General features: G+C 48.2%; 1 protein-coding gene across 3 annotated transcripts; it reads left to right on the top strand.

Moving 5' to 3' along the window:
• Positions 1–123: 123 nt before the first annotated feature.
• Positions 124–20583, top strand: anln (anillin, actin binding protein). Of its 3 annotated transcripts, none has more exons than XM_030347277.1 (24): positions 124–272; positions 1601–1751; positions 2076–2711; positions 3052–3326; positions 4327–4660; positions 4822–5015; positions 5202–5309; positions 5395–5482; positions 5827–6158; positions 6655–6791; positions 7131–7281; positions 9228–9363; positions 9472–9669; positions 9896–10022; positions 10865–10913; positions 10993–11046; positions 11462–11494; positions 11641–11659; positions 13140–13252; positions 14302–14355; positions 14905–14994; positions 15822–15929; positions 19104–19276; positions 19517–20583. In XM_030347277.1, the coding sequence occupies exons 1-24, from the start codon at positions 255–257 to the stop codon at positions 19629–19631; spliced, it is 3693 nt and encodes a 1230-aa protein (XP_030203137.1). In that variant the 5' UTR covers positions 124–254; the 3' UTR covers positions 19632–20583. The 3 variants fall into 3 exon arrangements, with proteins under 3 accessions (XP_030203137.1, XP_030203136.1, XP_030203138.1); XM_030347276.1 differs by having other exon boundaries at positions 5824–6158; XM_030347278.1 differs by lacking the exon at positions 14302–14355 and having other exon boundaries at positions 5824–6158.
• Positions 20584–21878: the final 1295 nt, after the last annotated feature.

Raw genomic sequence — 21878 nt, 5'->3', positions numbered from 1 at the left:
CGCACACACATGCATACACACGCACGCAGATAGCACTTGTGACACGCCCATTTTGTGTGATTGGTTCGCGAGCGCTTCCTCAACCGTTGGAGCATGCGCAGTGGGTGCACCGCTGAAATTCAAATTTGAACCCAAGTATCGTTTGAGAGCAGAGGAGCTGAGGAGCGTCTACTTCAACAGCGGTCCGTTCTTTGTGGACGAGCCGAACACATTAGTAAAGAGTGGATAGATATTAAGTGTAACGTTCCTCCGAGATGGACCCCTTTACCGAGGTGAGCAACTGTTTTTGTATTATATTATTATATTATCGTAAAGTGAGAGGTCTCCTTGACGTCAGCAATCAATACAATACCGTTGTTCCTTTATTCATCACCATCCCAACACCATCATGGTGTAGGGATTCTTAGGACCGGCTGTTCTTAAAATATAAACAAGTCATTTAATTGGTTTATATTATTTGATTGTATTATGTGTTTGTATCCTTCTCCTCTTTTGAAAAAGGTTTCCCAACCGACGATCAGATATAGATGTGCCACATGTTGTCTTCCTTTAACCCTTAATGATGACAGCCACAATTCGACTATGCGGCAGTAAACTGACATGAGCACGAAACATATGACGTACAATAAGTTAGCAAAGCAAAGAGTCATGAAGTGAACTTTGGTTATGGCCTCAACGTCGGAAACATGATCCTTATAGCTAATCCTCACAACTCGATGTGACATTGGTTACATGTGGGTTCAAAAGATCCCCACCGACCACATCAGACGATAATGCTCTTATCACCTCAAGTTGAGGTAACCAACCTGGACCTCTCAAGCACCATGACCTCCACCGGTTAACAACATGCCGACCACCCCATGGAATACCTTCTAGTGTGGGGTCTTTTGTTCATGAGGTCCCATAAATGTCTGCATTATTTACATACGTGGAGAATGAATCTATTTACAGGTTGTATTTGAGAGGACTTGCCATTCCTTGTCCCAGCCAATAGGATTTGAGAGTTCAAACCTCTTGGCTGGGCCTCCAGGCAGGAGTGGCTCATTCCTGTGGAATGACATTTACACTCACACATCTGCAAATTTTTCCAAGCGGTGTGGAAAACGACCGTTGAATGAGAGGAATGTGTTTGGTCTTGCACAGTTACTGGGCTGTAAATCAGCTCTCATGACGTGTTCCCTGTGAGGCCAAGGGGCCGGGTTTTCAAAGAAAGACATTGATTACATGGCAGTGCCTATGTAGGGTCATGTTGTCAAAGCTTATTTACATTTGGTAACGATTACGCTACCATTTCACCCAAAGGAATGCACATATTTTGCACTGGTTTTGTCTCCACTAAGACGGCTTTATGTTTGAATGGCAGTTGCTTACAGCCATAAATGTAGAACTAAGACCTTTTAGTGAAAGTCATGTTTTCTTTCTTCCTCTTTTATTTCTTTGAGACTTGCGGGTCCGGAAGTCAGATTCAATCTGCTCTTTAGTCGTACATGGATGAAAAAAAATCAACATTTTACAAAATGATGGCTACTTCTAAACTGTATGGCTGCAGTTGCATGTACACGATTCGCATTACAATGACCTTTCCTGTTTGTTTTACCAGAAATTGTTGGAGCGCACACGCGCCCGGCGCGAGAACCTGCAGAAGAAGATGGCAGAGCGGCCCACAGCCGCGAACAGACCCATGGCAAAGAGGAGCAGGGAGCCATTGGCTGACACCAATAGCCTGTTGACTGAGCCCATCATGGAAAAGGGTAGGAAGAGGGGCATCGTGCTTTTAGACAGATTGAAATTTTGCATTGGATCTCTGTGATGGTTGAAAATGTAATGATGATATGGTTTTGCCATATGATGAATACTACCGGTAAATCGTTATTTGATTATTAGTATTTTTTAAATTACTTTTATTTCAACAACACATTTAGTCAACATCGCCTCTGTTTTGTATGATGTTGGTTTGAAAGAGCATGAATTTAAATGATACATCATGGTACCAAAGCATGGTGGTCCCCTCCCCACCAAGACCAGTCCAGCAGGTCCTGACTGGTCTGACCTCCTCCCCCCCGCCCATCGTACAGCGCTGCACCCCTCCTCCAAACCCTCCCCCTCCAAGCGGCGCTGCTCTGAGGAGAACCCCCAGCCGGCCCCCTCCGCCGGGGCAGAGGAGGCGGAGAACCGGGAGCCAGTGGTGGTGCCCCCAGCCGCTCCCCAGGACCCCCCCACAGACAGGAAACCCCCCGCGGGCCCCGCCAGCGTCCGCTCTGCCGCCTCCCTGGAGAGGAGAGCCGGACCCACTCCGTCCAGTGCCGTGCGGCCTCCTGTCCAGCCGCCGCCCCCAGAGCCGGCGAGGGGCGGCCGGGCCCAACCCGAGGCCATGGTCATCGCTTCGGACCCGGGGCCAGAGATCGCTCCCTCCAGGAGCGTGGAGAAGCCTGCTCCCTCCAGGGGCCAGATGGAGCCCGCCCCCTCCAGGGGCCAGATGGAGCCCGCCCCCTCCAGGGGCCAGGCAGAGCCCGCTCCCTCCAGGGGCCAGGCGGAGCCCGCTCCCTCCAGGGGCCAGGCGGAGCCCGCTCCCTCCAGGGGCCAGGCGGAGCCCGCTCCCTCCAGGGGCCAGGCGGCCAGCGAGGGGCCCGAGGAGGCCCCTGGTCTGACGGCCGCCGGCATGAGGTCGCGCCTGCAGAAGCTGGCGGCGCAGAGGAACTACTGGGATAACGGTACCTCATGTCTCCATGTCTTCATTAGATCTACAAAACACTAGCCTGAACGATTGCTGCACACAGATTAATGAAGGAGTTTTATTTTTTGGAGAGAGCACCTTATTTTAGGGGCCACTTTGTACCTTATCCAGGATGCATTAATACAACGTAGGGGATGAGGGGCAAAGCCAACGGCCTCATTAGGAAACGTAATGTCGTTTCGGCCATTTGGTATTAACTTGCATCCTCCGTTTCATCATTTGAATGCACTGATAAGCAGGACCATGGTATTGTCTCGGCAACGAAATGGGCTATATATTATTATGAATTCATCATTTTGTTTTTTTCTTGACTCCAGACACATCCGACGACGTCCCCCTGTCTCCCGTCAAGAGACAGCCAGAAGTGGCCCCTCAGGTCACGGCCACGGCTCCTTCAGGGGCCCCGGTTGGGAGGAGGGGACGCCTGGCCAACCTGGCCGCCACCATCGGCACCTGGGAGGACGACCTGAGCCATCCCGCCGTCGCCAAGGACCCCCCACCAGCCAAGCCCGCCTCCACCTTCATGTCCAGGAAGCCCCCCCAGCAGAGCGCGGCCCCGTCCGGCGGAAGGCCCCTCCCCAGCTCTGCTCAGGTAGGCACAGTGAATGATCCAATAGTGGGTTGTCATCGGATGAGACCTTGGTATGCAACCCAAAGGTCTTCTACCACAGGAAGGGTGTCCGCGCATCCTTAAAAAGTCTTAAATTCAGGTTTCTAAATTGAAGGCCTTCAAAAGTCTTAAATTCGTTACAAATGTCATGCTGGTCTTAAATACTGTAACTCAAGGTCTTAAATTTGTCGGGGCAGGAGCTTTTCAGGAAGGACATGTAGACAGGCTTCTTTCTTGCTAGCTGCATATATATAAACGATTATCTGAGTGCTGGCTAGCTAATCTGCGACAATGGGTAGGTGCAAATTCAAGGACAGTTGGCTGGAAGACGTCCGTTTCCAAAGTTGGCTCGCGTCTGTTGCCAACCCCCACCATTGCGTGTTTTAGGCCTTAAATTTCATTAAAAAGCTCTTAAAAAGTCTTAAATTTGACTTGCTGAAACCTGCAGATACCACAGGAGCAACATCAGCAAAACCTTTCATTTAAACGTTGTTGGGAGAGAGTTGAATGGAGATGGAGTCTAGTGAATTCACCGATGTGTGCATTTTAATGTATGCTCCTTGTAAATGTTATTGGTTATGATCAACTGGCTTTTCTCACTGCCCTTCGTCTCCGCAGTACGGGACGGACTAGTCCGTTGAATGGATAAGAAGAACCGTCGGGTCCTTAGTGGAAATTACATTAAACTTTAGTCCGAACGTTCTTCTTATCCATGAGACTGAAGTATAATCAGTGCTTGGTTTGCTTGTAGTAGGTCTACAACATACTGCCATCCACTGGCCAAGAGGCCACATTGCACTCCAAACCACTTCACTTGAAGATTCCCATTCTTGAAGATGACTATATTTGACTCCTTCTCATTAGCTCCTATTTACCGGTCAGCATAATGCTTTGGCGGACCATCAAATGGCTCTGTCCCCCGCCACTGCTTTATGAATGTCGGAGCAACCCTCTAACTCCCTGTACCTGTGACCCCGTCCAGATGGGCCCATCACCAGTCAGGTCCAGCAGAGGGGCCCCGGCCAGCCCCCTGAAGTCTGACGTCCTGAAGCAGACCCCTGCAGTGTCTCAGTCCTCTCCGGCCCCCAGCCCCCAGAAGGCTCTGAACAAGGCCCCCATGTCTCCCAGTCCCCTAAAGAATCAGGGCCCGTCCAGGCGTCTGGACTCTAACGCGCCGAACGCCAGCCCCAGTAAGTTGGACCTCCCCGCCAAGCCTGCCAGAACGGACCCTTCCATCCCCTCCAGAGAGCGGGTCTGTGTGGCTGCTCAGGCCTCCACTACCCCTCAGCACCAGAAGGCCTCCTCCGGGACCCCGGGTAAGATCAAAACAATAATTATTATACAATTAGTAAATCCAATAGAGAAACGTCTGAGGGGTTTTGAGCAGCAGTGATCCCCAGCTGTCGACTTTGTTTATTTTGTGTTGATGGAACGGTCTACTTATTGCGAGACCTCCTGCATGTTGTTGACCTGTCAGGGGCGAAGTCCTTCCTTGAGCGCTTTGGAGAGAAGTGCCAGGAGCGCGCTCATCAGGGCACCCCCACAGGGACGGGGGGCACCCCGGCCAAGAACCTCAGTGTGACCCCCAACACACGGCTGGTCCAGGATAAGCTCCGCGCAGCGCAGGCTGCCAGCACCACCACCTCAGAGCTGACGCAGAGACAGAAGCTGGTGAACACCCTTTCTTAATGCCCTCCTTTTATTATACTATATCGTCCTATCTCAACCACCGGCTCATGGATGGATTTTGTAATCTGTGTCATTTTGTATCAAAAATATTTGATGTGTATGTATGTGATGTATGATATTTCAGCCGGGTGTTGTAGATCTTTTCTGACCCCCCTTTGTTTACGACAGGAACGGGAAACGGAGCTTGCTCAAATCCGCAGTCGCTTCCAGAAGGCGGGCAACCTGTGGAAGAACAAGGAGGAGGCGTCCGACGGCCAGAGGAACAGGGAGACCAAGGTGAGGGGAGGAGCCCGTGCTGCTCCACGAGACAATGCTGAAGGAATCATCGGGATCCTCATGACCTCGTGCGTTTGCTTTACAGACACCCGCACAACAGCCCTCCGAGTGTGTGAGCGCCACGTCTCAGGGAGGAGCTGAGTCCAGCACCCTCTCCAGCCTGACCTCTGCAGGTAGGACCATCAGGATTTGAATCATGTGTGCATTGCAAGTCCACAGTTTGTAACTTATGACGAATAAGAAACTTGATGAAAAAATACTCTGTGTGTGGTGTGCATGTTCCCCAGCCCCACTTTCTTTGACCCATCGTGTGCGATATGTCAGCGTTCTTCATGAGCCACTTTGTGCACATAGTAATGTAAACAAGGTGTAAATATATACATAGACATATTCTACTTGCATACATTGTTTGGCACATCGCTATGTGCTTATAATTGTCCTATAGAGTTCTTTTTGTTTTCAAACCTTTACTTCTTATTCTCTTGAGTAGCATTGTAACGGGGTCTGTCTACAGCAGGTCCCGGGCTCTCCCCGCCCGTCTCCACCTCAAGCCCGATGAGGAGGGAGGAGTGGCCCGCCCCACTGGCTGACCCCCAGCCCCGGATGGAGCAGGAGAAGAGTGAGGAGGAGGAGGTGGAGACGAACGTGGACTCTGGCTCCATCAACTCTGCGGTGATCAACGAGCTGTTTGAGGGGGTTCTGGAGCAGAGCGACGACACATCCAGCAGCACCGGGGAGGAGGGGGACGAGGAGGAAGATCCACTGAATATCTCCTCCATGTCCCTCCTCACGCCGCTGGCCGAGACGGTGGCGTCTGTGATCCGCAGTCCTGACAGGAGGGAGCTGATGGTACGCTAGAGGGGTCTATGCAAAGAAGGGTTCCTTACATTTGTCTATGACGCATCATAACCAAGGCCTTGGCACCGAAGCCACATGGGGGTCCAGGTGTCAGACCCACAGACATGCTTGTGGGCCGCTCGTTTGATGCGAGTCGTGGTCAGACGTGAGGTGATCGTTCCCGTGGTTTGGGCCGGGATGCACTGTATTGGGGTGTTGGAATCATTCGGAACATGCTAATTTAGATATTTTGTTAGCTTATCGGGGCCTCTACAGTCTCCAAAGTCTTCATATGCAACATTATACAACACCCTCTAAGGTGTAAAAAAGTAAAGCAAAACACCTCTTATTCAATGGGAGAACGCTTTCAAAGGATATCCCTCCTTCCATGCACAGTGAGCCAAGCTGGGCAGATGTATGATATACAATGGCACCATCGAGGAGCAATGCAAAGCTTGAGTACGACCCAACATGCCTCCGTTGGTCATCTTCTTCTTCTGCACCTCAGACGTCCACGCCGGCCGGCTCCTTCCTGGAGAAGAGCGACGCCTCCAGCAGCAGCAGCCCCACGCCCAGCAAGTTCCAGAGGGCCCGAGTGTCACGGGGCCAGTCCACAGACGACGAGGGCCACAAGCTGCTCTACAGGTGGGGGGCCCCTCCAGCACACAGGATTCTGAGTCTTAGGCCCAATCCCATTTCTACCCCTTACCCCTAGGGGTAGAAATGCGATTGGGCCTTAGTAACGTGTCTAAACGAGAAGGTTAAGCTGCTTATGTGTATGTAGCGGATTGAAATTTGAAATGTACGTCCTTGCACCTTATGGGGGGTGGGGGAATGGTTTCTGGGATGGTAAAGGTCAATTGAGGAAGCGTGATGCATACATCAAGTAGCAAAATCACGTGAAGTTGAAAAAGGAGCTGCTCCACCCAGCGTGGTGAGCCGGTGGCCCGTGGGATGACGCCGGTGTCCCTCCTCTCTCCCCAGCGTGGACGCGTACCGCTCCATCCGGGTGAAGGAGACGGAGCGGCCCCACGTCAAGCAGGTGATCGTCAGGAACGAGGACGTGTCCCTGCGGACCGCGGCTGCCGGGCCCAGGGCCGCCGGCCAGGAGGCGGGCCTCAAGCAGAGGCTGAAGGTGAGGGGTCGCGTGGGTCTGGGGCTCTCAGGTCAGGAGGCGGGCCTCAAGCAGAGGCTGAAGGTGAGGGGTCGCGTGGGTCTGGGGCTCTCAGGTCAGGAGGCGGGCCTCAAGCAGAGGCTGAAGGTGAGGGGTCGCGTGGGTCTGGGGCTCTCAGGTCAGGAGGCGGGCCTCAAGCAGAGGCTGAAGGTGAGGGGTCGCGTGGGTCTGGGGCCCTAAGGTCAGGAGGCTGAAGGTGAGGGGTCGCGTGGGTCTGGGGCCTGCCGTGTTCTTTTGGAAAAAGTCTGCCAAGTCAGGATCGCTTTAACTCACTTTATTTAGCAAAGGTTTGGACTAGCATACATGAAGCAAAAGGAGGGGAATTGTACGTGCTCATGTGGAGATACACTTAGTAGGTTATTCCAAAGGATGCTTTACCTGGAGCGTTCTAACCCCCTGGGGCCGGTTGCACCAACTGGGCGTAAGCCTGGTCGTAACTACGCCTGGTCGTAACTTGGCGTTCTAAGTCCAACCTAACCGTTACGCCGGTTGCACCAACTGGGCTTAGCGTTCTTTTCACTAAGACCAGGCGTAAATCCTACGCCTGGTCAGGGGCAGGCGTAGAGTTGAAATTCCAGGCTGTTTCTATAGCAATTACATCCAATCCAATGCCGCTTTACCACCATCCTTGCAACGCTTCGCTAAACTGCATTTCAAAGCACAGCCGGCGATATGATCAGTGTTCACAGATCGACTGCCTGTCGGGAAGATATCGCTGGCCGATTAGTCCGTTCTCAACTTATAATCAGTTGTGAATGTTGTTTTAACTATGTTTATATGTTTTATATAGGCCGACACATTAAACAAATCTCTCCTACAGAACCATTCCCGTCTAAATGCCTGCTCGTCGTAAACCAGACATTACAAATACATATTTTAATTATATTCGTTTGCAGTGTTTTATTGTTAGGCATTAACACAATTGATGAATGACAATGAGTGAACGAATGATTTATTTATTTCGGTGTCCAACAGCATGTCAAGTAAAATAGTAAACAGCTGTTGTCACGAGGTATCCTAGCAACGCGGTGATATGCGCATACCATGGAACATCCACATGGCCGCGCATGGTTAAGACCGGGCGTAGTTAGCGTAAGTCCCGTTGGTGCAACCGTTAGTTCCATTCTAACGCCAGGTCGTAACTAAGACCTACTTAGCAGTTACGACCAGGCTTAGTTACGCCCAGTTGGTGCAACCGGCCCCTGGGCTATGGGTTGTAACTTTAATACTGGGCAGGCGTGGACATAGTTATGTGCTCTGATTGGCTAAGCATGGTGCTGAACTCCCGCCTCTCTGGATGTTGTATGTGTCTCTATGCTGCTCCCTTGTGGCTATGTGTTGGCATTGCAACTTGCTTTGTGGTATGGTGTTGACCCCTTGTGGCTATATGTTGGCATTGCAACTTTGTTTGTGGCTATGTGAGGGAATTACACTTGTTCTTGTGGCCTTGAGCGTCTGGGTCTCTCGAACATCTTGACCGCTTGTATCTCTAGAATTGACACATGATGAATGGTCTCCTTTATGAGCTGGACGCCTCCCTAGGCTCCGGATCCCTCCTTAGCGTGCTAAAGAAGACTCTTTAATTGGTAAGGGCATATGTGGCCTTGGTATGAATGTGTGAATTACGTTACAGGCCCTCAGGTCAGACTTCAGGGTCATACCTCAGCTCTGATGGCAGACAAACACATCTGGTTTTGCTTTTCTTTCGTCCGTGTTTGTTACGACCAATCATGAGGTGTTGATTTTGGGCAGGTAATTGGCTCACGGCAAGCACAAACGTGGGCACCACCAATAAGTTCTCCCTGTGACGAGTCCTTTCACAAAGTCGTGTGTGTGTGTGCCTCATGTCTGAAGAAGCCTCTAGTCCAGATTGAGTTGCTAATGCTGCTCCTCGTCGCCCCCTGTAGGCCCTGACCAGCGACATGAACATGCAGCAGACGGTGATCCACCAGGCCAGCCAGGCGCTCAACTGCTGCACCGACGAGGAGCACGGCAAGGGCTCCCCGGTGGAGGCTGAGGCCCAGCGGCTGCTGCTGGTAGCCAGTGAGTCCCCCCGCCCAGCGCTCCATTGGTTCACATTTGTGCTCAACGTGTTTGTTGGTGTGTGTCTGTAGACATGTCATCCCCTCCCGTTCTGCCCCTGTAACCCAGCTGAGAAGAGGTTGGCGCTGAAGGCCGAGCTGGAGCGTCTGAAGGGGGAGGGCCCGTCGGGCCAGAAGAGGGGGGCTGCCGGGCCCTCCAGGGCCCCCCTGAACACGGGGGTCCCTGCCTCCAAGGGCTCCATCACCCTGCAGGAGCTCCGGCTGCCCCTCAAGGCAGACTTTGTTTGCGCTGCCGCTAACAAGCCAGGTGCATTTATTTGTCTTCTTGTTACATGAAGACGGTATTGAATGTTTGAATTAGAATCAAGTAAACAAGCTTGGATGTTCTCTCTGTTCAGACAAGCCACCAGGTCACTGGGCTTGAGCCTATTGGCAGCTTTCATTACTCAAAGAACAACCAGTTCAAGCTGCAGCACCCGGGCACCTGAGGTTAAACGGCCCGCTAACTCTCTCTCTGTCTCTGTCTCTCTCAGAGTCTTCCAGTCACTTCTTCTTCATCCTGATCAGAGCGGGGGCCGAGAACATGGTGGCCACGCCCCTGGCCAGCACCCGCAGCGGGCTCAGCGGGGACGCACTCTCCTTCAAAACCAAGTTCACCATGTGAGTCCATCACCCTGGACCATAGTGCATCAAGACAATCAATTCAGACTTCTGATTGTCAAAATTGTAATATTGGCTCCATTATAGTTCCTTTCATAAATACACTACTTGTTATCTAACAATGATCAAGTAAAGGAATCCTTTGTGATTGATAGTTTATTATATAGAACAACTAAAGCCCTAAAGCTGCTTTTAGTATTTGTTGCGGTTAGGGATGGCGAAGATGTAAAATATTCTTGACCGACCACCGAGCCTCATTAACCGTCTGAAACCGGTTAACCGATCAGATTAAAATGTGCCATTTGAAATAACAGCCATTACGAGCCGCGCCAGCCGCCTGCTATTTTGTTACTCTGCTCTCTCTCTCTCTCCCGTTCTGCCTCCGACTCGCACACACACACTCTTTCGGAGTGTGAGGCAGCGGCTCTAACCGCGGTACGACCTGTGTTTGAATTGAAACACGAGGTATGCTTTTAACTGCAAGTTGACTGTGTGTAGAGAGTGGGCTCAAACGCCCACAATGGTCTGAGATGGCGGGGACCACCTTGAGACCCTGCGCGATTCACCAGGGGCCAATCGGAAGAGGGCAACGTTAGGAGCTCATTTTAAACATTACCACGGCTCATTAAGAAAATGACAGTTCCGAAGAGACGCCGCTTGTTTTCGCTAGTCTTATAGCGTTTAGTCTACTGTCCATAATAATTTAGAGATCATATTCTCCGCCGCTCGCATACAGGAATAATTAAGACTTGAGGAGAAATTAAACAGTGGGCTAGAGACGTGGTGTCAGTCCATTTTGTAGTATGTATTCAGCTGCTCAACATGTCTCCCTTCATTTGTAGGTCTGATGTTTCCAATGACTTTGAGGTGGATATCCAAGTCTACTGTCTGGTGAGTGGCTTATTCATTATTCATTGGTTTTGAACATCTTTAGATATATCTTTTGGTATAACGGTGGTTTGATGTTTAGGTGATGAAGCGGGAGGCAGCCAATGACAAGAAGAAGAAGACCAGCAAGTCTAAGGTGAATTATGAATTACTGCTGTTGAGGTGTGTGTGTGTGTGTGTGTGTGTGTGTGTGTGTGTGTGTGTGTGTGTGTGTGTGTGTGTGTGTGTGTGTGTGTGTGTGTGTGTGTGTGTGTGTGTGTGTGTGTGTGTGTGTGTGTGTGTAACTGGGGTGTGTGTGTATTCAGGTAATCTGGAGACAGGTTCTTGACGGCCATGATTTGTGTATGTCGGTAAGGATCAGTTTCAGTACCACCTCTCACCTGGTGGGGGTGCACCATGGGTGGGGGAGGATACATACTAGTGAATGGTGATGATACTGGTAGTGAACTGCTGATAATCCCAGTGCGCTGAAAGACATCAGATTGGGTTCAGGATGATGGAGTAGAATTGCATAGCATTGAAATCTGTGTTTGGTTCTTCATCTTTTCTAGGCTATGACACCAAAGAGATTCCTTGCCATTACAGTAAGCCTTTTTTTCAATTATGGTTTGGCAAATTTTAGTACCAAAATATAAAAACTTTGTGTCAGCATTATAATATTGCATTTGTAGTACTTTTAATGGTACCTGCTTTTACATTTATTGACGAATTCTTCATTTTTTCTTTGCAGAAGAGCAGCCAAGCTCCAGGTGAGTCCTTAAGGCAATCTAAAGAAGAAATGCTTTCACATGGTTTATGACTTAAGTGATCTCAAGGTGAACAGACCTGGAAGAAATGGATTAGAAGAGTATTATCCCATGAAAGTAAGACCTTAGAATGAGCCCTTTATGTCCACGGAGCCCGCCATTTTTCGACGGTTGCCCAGAACGGAAAGAGGACTATAGGGAACGCGTTTTGGGTTAAAAGTTGTAGGAAGGAGCGGTACTTGTTAGCCCCATGGCTACCACCCATGTGAAAAGACCTCTTTATTCTCTTTTAAAATGATGACACACAAATCCTGTCAACCATTGGTAACTGCAATCATCAGTATTCATCAGTATTCAGACCCCCAGCTTGGAGGAATCCACAGTGCACGAATAGGAACACTAGATGCAGTTGCGCTATTAACTCACCAGGTGGCTCTTAGTCTAAAATGTACACGTTTACAAGAAAAAACATTCTTACTCTGTTACTCTGTATCTAGTATAGAGGATTCGGTTTCGCACACTTTTAATCTGCCGTAAAATAGTATAGTGAGTGTTGTTTGCTTTTGAGGGGGTTAATGATAAGGGGGTGTGCATTCTTAGGTACATGTTTTGGAGACGTTAGACTATGAGTTGGTTTCCCTGTTCGATTCGTTGGATTGTTCATATTGGGCTCTGAGACTGCTTATTTTCTGTGACCGCAGTTCAGACCGTTGTGCTTTGTCTCATAGTGACATGCACATTGCCGGGAATGCACATATTCGATTGGCTGGGTAGCATCACGTGGGATGGCTTAACTCGAATGCAATTGGTCAATGGATTTCCTGATTCACTAAACCAGTACCGTAATGTCTAGAAACGCTGCGCCGGTCAAAATAGAAGCGCCCCGTCAAAATTAAAAAATACTTGAATAATTTATTGACCATAGGTCCGGGTCCGTATAGGACGGCGTCTGGGTCTGGACCCGGTCCGCCTGTTAGTGACCCCCGCTCTAGATGTAAATGAAATGTAAATGTAATCCGTCGGGCTGGGTCTTGAGGGGCCTCTGTCGTCTGGCTGGGTCTTGAGGGGCCTCTGTCGTCTGGCTGGGTCTTGAGGGGCCTCTGTCGTCTGGCTGGGTCTTGAGAGGCCTCTGTCGTCTGGCTGGGTCTTGAGGGGCCTCTGTCGTCTGGCTGGGTCTTGAGGGGCCTCTGTCGTCTGGCTGGGTCTTGAGGGGCCTCTGTCGTCTGGCTGGGTCTTGAGAGGCCTCTGTCGTCTGGCTGGGTCTTGAGGGGCCTCTGTCGTCTGGCTGGGTCTTGAGGGGCCTCTGTCGTCTGGCTGGGTCTTGAGGGGCCTCTGTCGTCTGGCTGGGTCTTGAGGGGCCTCTGTCGTCTGGCTGGGTCTTGAGGGGCCTCTGTCGTCTGGCTGGGTCTTGAGGGGTCTCTGTCTTCTGGCTGGGTCTTGAGGGGCCTGTGTCCTTGTGTCTAATCGTCCCGTCTCTCTGCAGTGATGGCCAGCCCCGGGGGGCCCAATGCGGTCCACACCAGCAGCTTCGTCCTGGTGGGCTCCCACAAGCTGACCCTTTCTTCCGTCGGGAAGAACAAGTTTCCCCTGGAGAAGGTACCGACCTGACATATAATGTTTCTCTTTTGTTGTCCCCCTAGCAAGACTGTTTCTTTAGTCCCTTTATCCTTTTATCCCAAACAAAGACTAAGGATTGAATCCCTCTCATTGGAAAAAGGTTTGGTTATGATGGACTTGTTTGAATTAAAAAAGATGTTTCATGTAGAAGCAAAGAAGGACATTTCAAGAACTTGGTCTTATTTAACAAAGAAGTGATATTATTTTGCTGTGACTAGGTGCCAAACAAAGTGTAAAGCTGGAGAACATTTGTCGAGGAGTCACACAGTTCTGCAGGCCTTTTTGAAAGAGCAACTCGTTCTTCTCTGTATGACAGCCCTGGGCTGCAGACAGTGGCAACCGGAGCCCCCATTAGCTTATGGCGCGTTTCCACTGCAGGGTGCGGAACGGATCGGATCGCAAAGGTGCGGATCGGGTCGCGTTTCCACCGCCAAAAGTGGGCGTGACCCGGACTTAGCCGTACCCGTTTTGGCCTCGTTTTCAGGACTCCTCCGTTGGGGTACTGGAGACGAGACGCCTGAAAGGGTCCCGGGAAATTCTAGCTACACAGTACACCCCCTCCGTTGATTGGTCGACAGAATCATAACTTCCGGGTGACGCGTGGATAAAAACAAACAAACAGTAGCCTTGAGGTATTATTCTTTACAATTAACATGTCGCGTAATACGCTTGCTTGGGCGAACAAGGAGGTGGAGACGTTCGTCTGCATTCTTGGGGAGGAAGACGTTGTTTACGATGTTTACGTAGCTGCCGCAGCGATCGACATCCGGCCTACCACAAAGGGTACTGTCGGCAGTGGAAACGCGACCTCGGAACTGAGCTGGGCTATACTGCCCCATCCCTACCGCACCTTTGCGATCCGATCCGTTCCGCACCCTGCAGTGGAAACGCGGCATTAGGTGCTGCTAGTTCTTCTGGTTACAGGTTCCTCATGTGCTCACAGGCCCACCACCGTCTTTGGTTGTCCCTGACGATGTGTGATCCCTTAGGCGCTCACTCACTCTTAAACCGTCTCTCCCTTTTTATAGGTCAAATATGAAGGAAGGGAAAGGGAACTTCTCAGTGACATGTTTCATAAAAAGGTTATTTCTTGTCTCACGGACAGATTTGTTTTCTTCATTTTATTTATGTTCAGATTTGTTTTGGGGAAAGTGTGGAGCAATCAACATCACCACCAGATGAACTGAATCAGTCTTGACGCTAACATTAAAATCCCGATCAGCCTGCCAGTCTGTCTGTGGCTGTGGAAACCAAGTCTTTGTTGCTACCCTAATTTGGCCTTCTGAAAACGTACTAAATAGAAACAGACTTGCAATGCTGTTCATCAGGATTACCCATTTTCTTTAACCCCTTTCTGCACATGGTGTTTGCATGTCTTGAAACATTGACCTGCATCTTGGCCAGTAGACCCTGTATTCACGGTGGATCAACGTGTATGCATGCTCCCAAAGGATTGGAAGTATTTTTTCAACGGCAAATTCAGGACTTGGGGCATTGCGGTTGCACTGTATATGTTGTTAAGAGCGTACAGCTCTTTGTAGCCCTGCTGTAGCTCCCTGCTGCAGGCCCCCAGGGGTCAGGTGGAGCAGACGCTAAGGGGCTCCTCACTAACCTGTGGCCGTGCTCTCTAGGTGCCGTTCCTGTGCCCTCTGGAGGGTCACATCCACCTGAAGATGCAGTGCCAGGTGGGCTCCAGCAAGGTGGAGGAGAGGGGCTTCCTGGTGAGTGCAAGATCGTCAGGAAATCACATGTTCAGTTTGATTTGAAGATGAAAGGGAAGTGCTTTTACTGACTGCAGGGTTCAGTCCCTGCACCAGCTCTGGTGCAATGTGAAATGAAGCAGCGAATGCTCTGAGGGAAATTGTAAATGTTTCCATCAGAGTGATTATTTGATTTCCTCCAGAAGTGATTCAGGGCAGGTGCTTTACAAACTATCAGACCAGTGCTGTGTTCCAATAGCCATACTTCCATGAGCACACTTAAACGTAGTACTCTATCCGCACTCACTAAGTGCGCTAATTTTCAGATGTTAGTGTTGTTCCAAATCGAATACTCCGTGGTGCACTAACCGGAAATTACGATCACGTCTTCCGCCGCTGCTACTCCTCTGCAATAAACATCCTGCTTTACGCCTAGCAGCTAAAAAAAGCTACAAAAGCTATAAAAACTACAAAATGACTATTAATGCAGGCTATGTGGAAAATGCGCAGAATTTGGCTTAGCCGGGCTCCGCCCTCTTCCGCTACGTAGCTAAGATGGCTTTGAGTACACATCCGGGTCCTTTCAGTACACTTATTTTCGCCCCATCTGAATTGGAACGCCCTACGTACTGAAACTAAGGCTAGTAAGTACGGATAGTATGGATTGGAACACGGCACAGGAGTGTGTCGTTGTGTGTTTTGAAAGGGTTAGACAAGCCAGTCTGACTAAGATGACATTATAGTGTGCCTAATTATTTTAACCTGAAGTGTTAAATTATAAAATGTGTGTTGGCATTCCCTCTGAAGTGGTAGCGGAGTCATCCTGTGTTTGTGTCTCCCCCCTCCAGACCATGTTTGAGGATGTGAGTGGTTTTGGCTCGTGGCACCGCAGGTGGTGCGTCCTGTCAGGGTACTGCATCTCCTACTGGACCTACCCAGACGACGAGAGACGCAAGGTAGGCTGGTCCTCCTCCACACCTCGCCCTGCCTACACCACACCTCACACGCCGGGCTTCTGTTGGCTGGGGGTTTAGACTGCCCGCTCTTCCTAGTTCGTCAAAAAATGCTCACATCCTGTTTCTCTCTGATCAATGAGCGCCCTGGGAAAGTTTTATTTTAGGACACAGTATCTGATTTAATAGAGCCTGATAATAGGAAGGCACATCAATGACTTGTCCAGCTTTTTCAACTACTAGACAGAGCAGTTTTTATCAAATGTAGGTTGATTCACGATGTTTAAAGATGAACTGAAATCTGCATTGAAGGTTTTTCTCAGATTAAAATGTTTTAGCTTCATGTTTTTTAAATCATGTACCATATTTGGAAATCACTTTCCTTCCAGCCAGGGCCAGACTGATATCCACTGAGAAATGTACTAGTTGGCTGAGCCACCATTGATCAAACGGTTTTGACAGAAGCTTTTTTAACTTATCAAAAACAGAAATTACAATAGTTTCAAAGTGAGAGTCAGCTTTAATGTCAATTAATTCACATGTAGACATACAAAGCAATCGAGAAACCGTTTCTCACTATCCTACGGTGAACAGATAAAGTGCACGTGCACAAAAGATAAGATGACACTAAAAGTAAACAATAGATAAGACAACACTAAGGGCCCTATCTTGCACCCAGCGCAATAACTTTCTACAACGACGTATGTATCGTTGCTAGTTTGCACCCGGCGAAAAGCTGATTTTCCCCCGCAGCAAACTACACTTGCGCCCTGAGAGGCGTGTCGGCAAAAAGCAGAGGCGTGTTCCAGCGCAAATGATACATGGTGCTATCTAACAGATCGATTTTGCAATTGTGCCACAGACCGAAAAAATCCTGGTTTAAGTGCCTAATTTAAATATTATGATGTCATTGTTCATATGTGTGAAACGGCATAGAAATAGCATGTGGATTGTGAAAAAAAATGTTACACAGAGGCTGCATGAATGTAGTGGTTCTAGCCTACTGTAGTAGGCTATGCCATGCGTTAAAATAATAATAATAACAATAACAATAATAAACTCGAGGAAAGTATATCTGAACATTCAAAAACAAAATCTCGTTTAAGGGTTAATGATGACGTTAGTTAAATTATTTAGGAAGGAACAGTTGATACAGCTTTAATAAGTTGTACTTTTAAATCAATCACATATTTTCTTGGTACAGACAACGTGAACTACCTATAACTTAGGATTGATGAGTATTTGATCGTGAGGAAACAGTTTTACCACGAGTGTTTAAAAGAATGAATGAATTCGGGTGATGCTTGGAGCACGTGTGTCTGTTTAAACACACGCAAACTAAACACGTAGGCTAACGCATAATACAGTCCGTGGCAATGTATATTAATGGGGGGACAAATGCATATTATGAACCCAAGTTGATAACGATAATTTATACAATACTGGTAATAAATTATGTTTGTTAATGTATTGCCGCATATCATTAAAAAGACCGTTGCGGCCATGGTACCGCATATCATATACGTGTTAAGTTCTCTTTGCTGAAATTGAAATGACGACTCAGTGTTTCTGAAGTTGTAGAACAAAACGCTATTCCATGTGTGAATTAGGCCACATTATTGGGACATAAACTGAGCCATTTGAGTTAGAAATTAATGTGGTCATGACTCATGCATCTGTCTCAGGGGAGAATCTCATTGATTTATTGCATGTATCGCCCAAAACACACCTACAGGTATTCCGCCCAACCCATTTTAGATATGCGTATGGCGCAAGAGTCACTTATCCGCCGGTATAATAGCAACAGCACCAGAGACTCGCCCACAAAGCTATTTCCATTTTGTTAAAATACGGCCCTAAAAGGAGACATTGAAGTGCACAAGAGATAAGAACATTACTAATATTAAAAAGATAAAACTATAAGACAATAAAATAATAAAATCTAAGAAGTAGCATACGTTTTTTTTTTTCATGAGTTGAGTTGTGGTAGTGCAAAAAAGGCAGTCAGTAATGGCAGCAAAATTTCTGTAATCTATGTTTGTAATAGTAATGGTGTAAATGGGAATAGGGCAAAAAGGGGGGGCTGTGCTGAGTGTGATGCTGCTCAAGGCTTTGAAGTTTGGTGACTAGCAATAATTATTAAAATAATAACAAAGATAAATGTAAACCAAAAGTACTATAGCTTAAGTTCTGTACTCGCATGTCTCAGGGATGAGTTAAAGAGGTCTGAACACCGGAGAAAGACTGTCTGTGCTTAAGGGGGGGGCTGAGGGAGAGTCTGGCACAGCTCCTTTTACGGGGATCTGTCCCTTGAAGAGTCTCTTAACACCCTATCCAGGATGGTGAGTGGGGGTTGGAGCAGATGGGCTGGAGCTGGTGGAAGGTGTGACAGGGGGAAGGGGTCAGAACTGTCCCGCTGTTCAGATCATTGGCCAGGTGCATGGCGTTGGTGGGGGGTCTAGGCTTTCATAGTCTGTCAGTGCGTTTACATGCACTGCTTAATCCGATTGCGGTGGGAAAATCTATTAATTGGCCGAAGCATGTCATACTCTGGAACGATAAGTGACATTGTTGTACCCACTTCAACTAATGGTAATGGAGCCACCAGCCACAACAAACTCAGGCGGCATTCGAGAAAGATGTTTTCAGTAGACAGCTGTCAGTTTTGGCGCGGCGCAATGGATGAGTTAAGATCGTAAACATGTCGGAGGTAAAAAACATTTATTTTGACTGACGTGCCCGAAGTTGCTTTAGAACCTTGTTGATCACCAACATTTAGAAAAACCTGTACTTTTAATTAACCCAAGTCGGAGCATGCCTGCACTGGATGCAGCCTGGGGTATCGGGGATAAGTGGTGCAAAGGATCAACCATGCAAGGCGACACCCAGCTCGTCAGGAGCAATTAGGGTACCTTTTGGTTACAAGACATCTGCTCTACCTTTCTGGTTTGTCTAGGATGAAATAATATTTTAGTTTAATATTGGTCCTGTCTCGGGTATTTGGCTCATTTAGAATCGCCCCTGCCTGCTTCAGAATGGCTGGCTACGGGCATTCACAAACCTGTCCTTAATACAACCCAAAACGTTTGTTTTTTTAAATGTGTGTCTTTTATTTTATTGTTCTGGGGGTTTAACAGGTAAATTATAAATGCAAGTGTTTTATTTTCCCGTTCAAAGAACCCAATGGGCCGCATCAACCTGGCCAACTGCACCAGCCCGCGAGTGGAGCCCGCCAACCGCGAGTTCTGCGCCCGACCCAACACCCTGGAGCTCATCACAGTCCGGCCCCAGAGAGAAGACGACCACCAGACCCTGGTCAGCCACTGCAGCAACACCATGTGTGTCACCAAGTAAGTAGACCAGCCTCCTCGTAGACCTCTTCTTCGTCAGTAACGAGCCCAGCGTATTGCCAGATAACCCTGTTTTTAGGGTCCTGCATGTCAAGATGTTTGTGTGCCATTGTGATTGGCTGATGCCAGTATGGTAGCCAATGATGGTTACAATACTGCTAGTTGAGCCCCAGCCCCTGAGTGGTGGTGGTCTTTACGTGTAGTACTTGCTGTAACCCGCCCTCCCATTGGTCCGCTTAGGAACTGGCTGAGTGCTGACACCAAGGAGGAGCGGCTCCTGTGGATGCAGAAGCTGAACCAGATCCTGGTGGACCTGCGCATGTGGCAGCCGGACTCGTGCCTGACGCCTCCCTGAGGAGGCCCTCCCAGAGAAGGCCCTCCCAGTGGGGGCCCTTCCCCCTGGACCGTCCTGCCGGGGCCGCTGTGCAGACTGAGGAGCCGGTGGTCAGAGCGCTTTACGGGGGGATGTAGTTGAGAGAAGGGGTGTCTGCTGTAAAGGAGGACGCATGAGAAGCACCAATAAAGCCATACTGCTAACATTTCAATACAATATTTTAGCGGCTCTGGTTAAGCCTATATTTTAATAATTTTTAAGCTTAAATGTGTTTAAGCAGCCAGCGTTTGACTATTTAGGTGCCACTGCCCAAGACAAAACTATACGTTTTTATGAGCATGGCTTTCATATTGTAATCAAGACGTTTGAGATGATGCATACTGCAATGGTGGCGAAGCACAAAATAAATGTAGGTATATATATATATATATATGGAGCAAGCTGAACTTTACTACTGCATGACGGCACTGCCTGAGGCCCTAAATGCACAACCTGTTATTTCTACTATATATGTCATGGCTTGCTGTCAGGTTTTGTAATGCCTTTGTGTTTTTTGTATCCTGTCTAGTTAAACACCATTTGTGTGCCAAACATTACACAAGTCTTCTTTGTCTATTTTTGTCTTTTAATTGTATACATGGTATTTGTTTACGTGAGTGATCTGGTGAATGTGTATCAATGCACCGTATTCTTCTGTACATCTATCTGGTCGGTTGGACACTTCTTATGTGCCCAGTGATACGGTAAACATGTGGTGGCCTATTGAGCGTGACGTGTATGCAGGTGTATTGCTGTATCACACTCGGTCTAATTGTTTACTTGTACCGTCTACTTTAAAGCACTCCAGTTTTCCTCAACACAGTGTATCAGGTATTTGTAGAACAATGACTTTAATAAATGCCTGCTGCGACCGAACATGTCTTAGTTCATCTAGTAAATGCAGAGTTGAATAAAGTAATGATTTGTCCTGAAATCCAAAGTGTCTGCGGTCCGAGTTAATCTGGACCTCTGTAATCTGAGTTTGGTGGCGAAAGGGTTTCCAGGTGCAGGAGGGCTAATGATTAACCTTTTGGATTACCTCCCTAGAAAGCGGTCAGGTTCTGCTTTTTCCTTGAGCTCCGGTCATCGCTTGACTGCTCAGGTGTTTGGAACACTATGCGGCCATGAAGGGGTCTCGTCAGGTGACCAGGGAGCCATGAAGCTCAGTTCTGGGTGCACGCCTCCCACTGAACAGTTCCTACTGAGTCCTTTCCCTGAGCCCAGTAGTGTACTGGTTAATATACCTTCAGGGGTTACATGAAGGGCGTTTCACCCCTTCGTCCCCGGTTGCCTGGGCGACCCCCTCTTCCTAACTAATCAACAAACATGCTGATGCAGATTAACCAGACGTGTTGGCTGCTGTTTTTCTCCTATCTTCACAGCCGTCCTGTGGTTGTGTGTCAGGGGACAAACTGGGTCGTGCTGTCGCGCTGTACCATTATCTGGTGGCTGTGTTTACAGATTCAATCTGAAGGATTGGGATCTAGATTTTAGAGAATTTAAAAGTACAACTATATACATCCAATATCACTTTTTTTAATGAACATTTTCACATTCAATATAGAGGACAAAGCAATAACATGAAAACAAGAAAATTACAAATAGTAAACTAACATGAGGTCATGTGATGTTCAGTCAATTCAAAACGCTAACTATTGATGGAGTGGGTCATCTTTTCTAAGAGATGGATGTTATTGACAAAGAGCCTTTTATGGCATTATTACATGCTGCCAACAAGACCTTTAGAAGGTAGGTGGGATCTTTACTTAGCTCGTCAGAGATATAGTTCCAAGATATAGGGATGTGAATGTTGTACCGAAGCAGTTTTTTTTTTCTTTTTTATGATTTACTTCCTTCCAGAAAGTCTGAATAGAGGGGCAAGTCCAGAAAACATGACCATCATCAACCATAAATTCTCCACATTCCATTCAGCAACAAAGCTGGGTTCCAGTTTGTTTGGATTTCTGCTTTGGAGTGATAAAAAAGGGAATTAGGTTTTTCCAGTCTCTCCAGGTCCGGAAGTTGATTGACGATGACTGTGTTTCCCATGCATTCCGTCACACATCCTCAGTTATTTCAAAGTCCAGTTATTTTTCGCTTGGTTGTTTCACATAGTCTGTGGGGTCTGTATTCAGCAATGTGATGCCATGTTATAACTTGCCTATAAGACCTTTTGTACTTCCTGAGTTATAAGCATAAATTAATATAGGAGTAATAATTGGTGGCTCT

Source organism: Gadus morhua, chromosome 22 (assembly GCF_902167405.1).
Source record: "Gadus morhua chromosome 22, gadMor3.0, whole genome shotgun sequence".
In the NCBI taxonomy this organism is placed as follows: Eukaryota; Metazoa; Chordata; class Actinopteri; order Gadiformes; family Gadidae; genus Gadus; species Gadus morhua.
The sequence above is the reverse complement of the archived record's forward strand: the minus strand, read 5'-3'. Positions and strand labels throughout refer to the sequence as shown.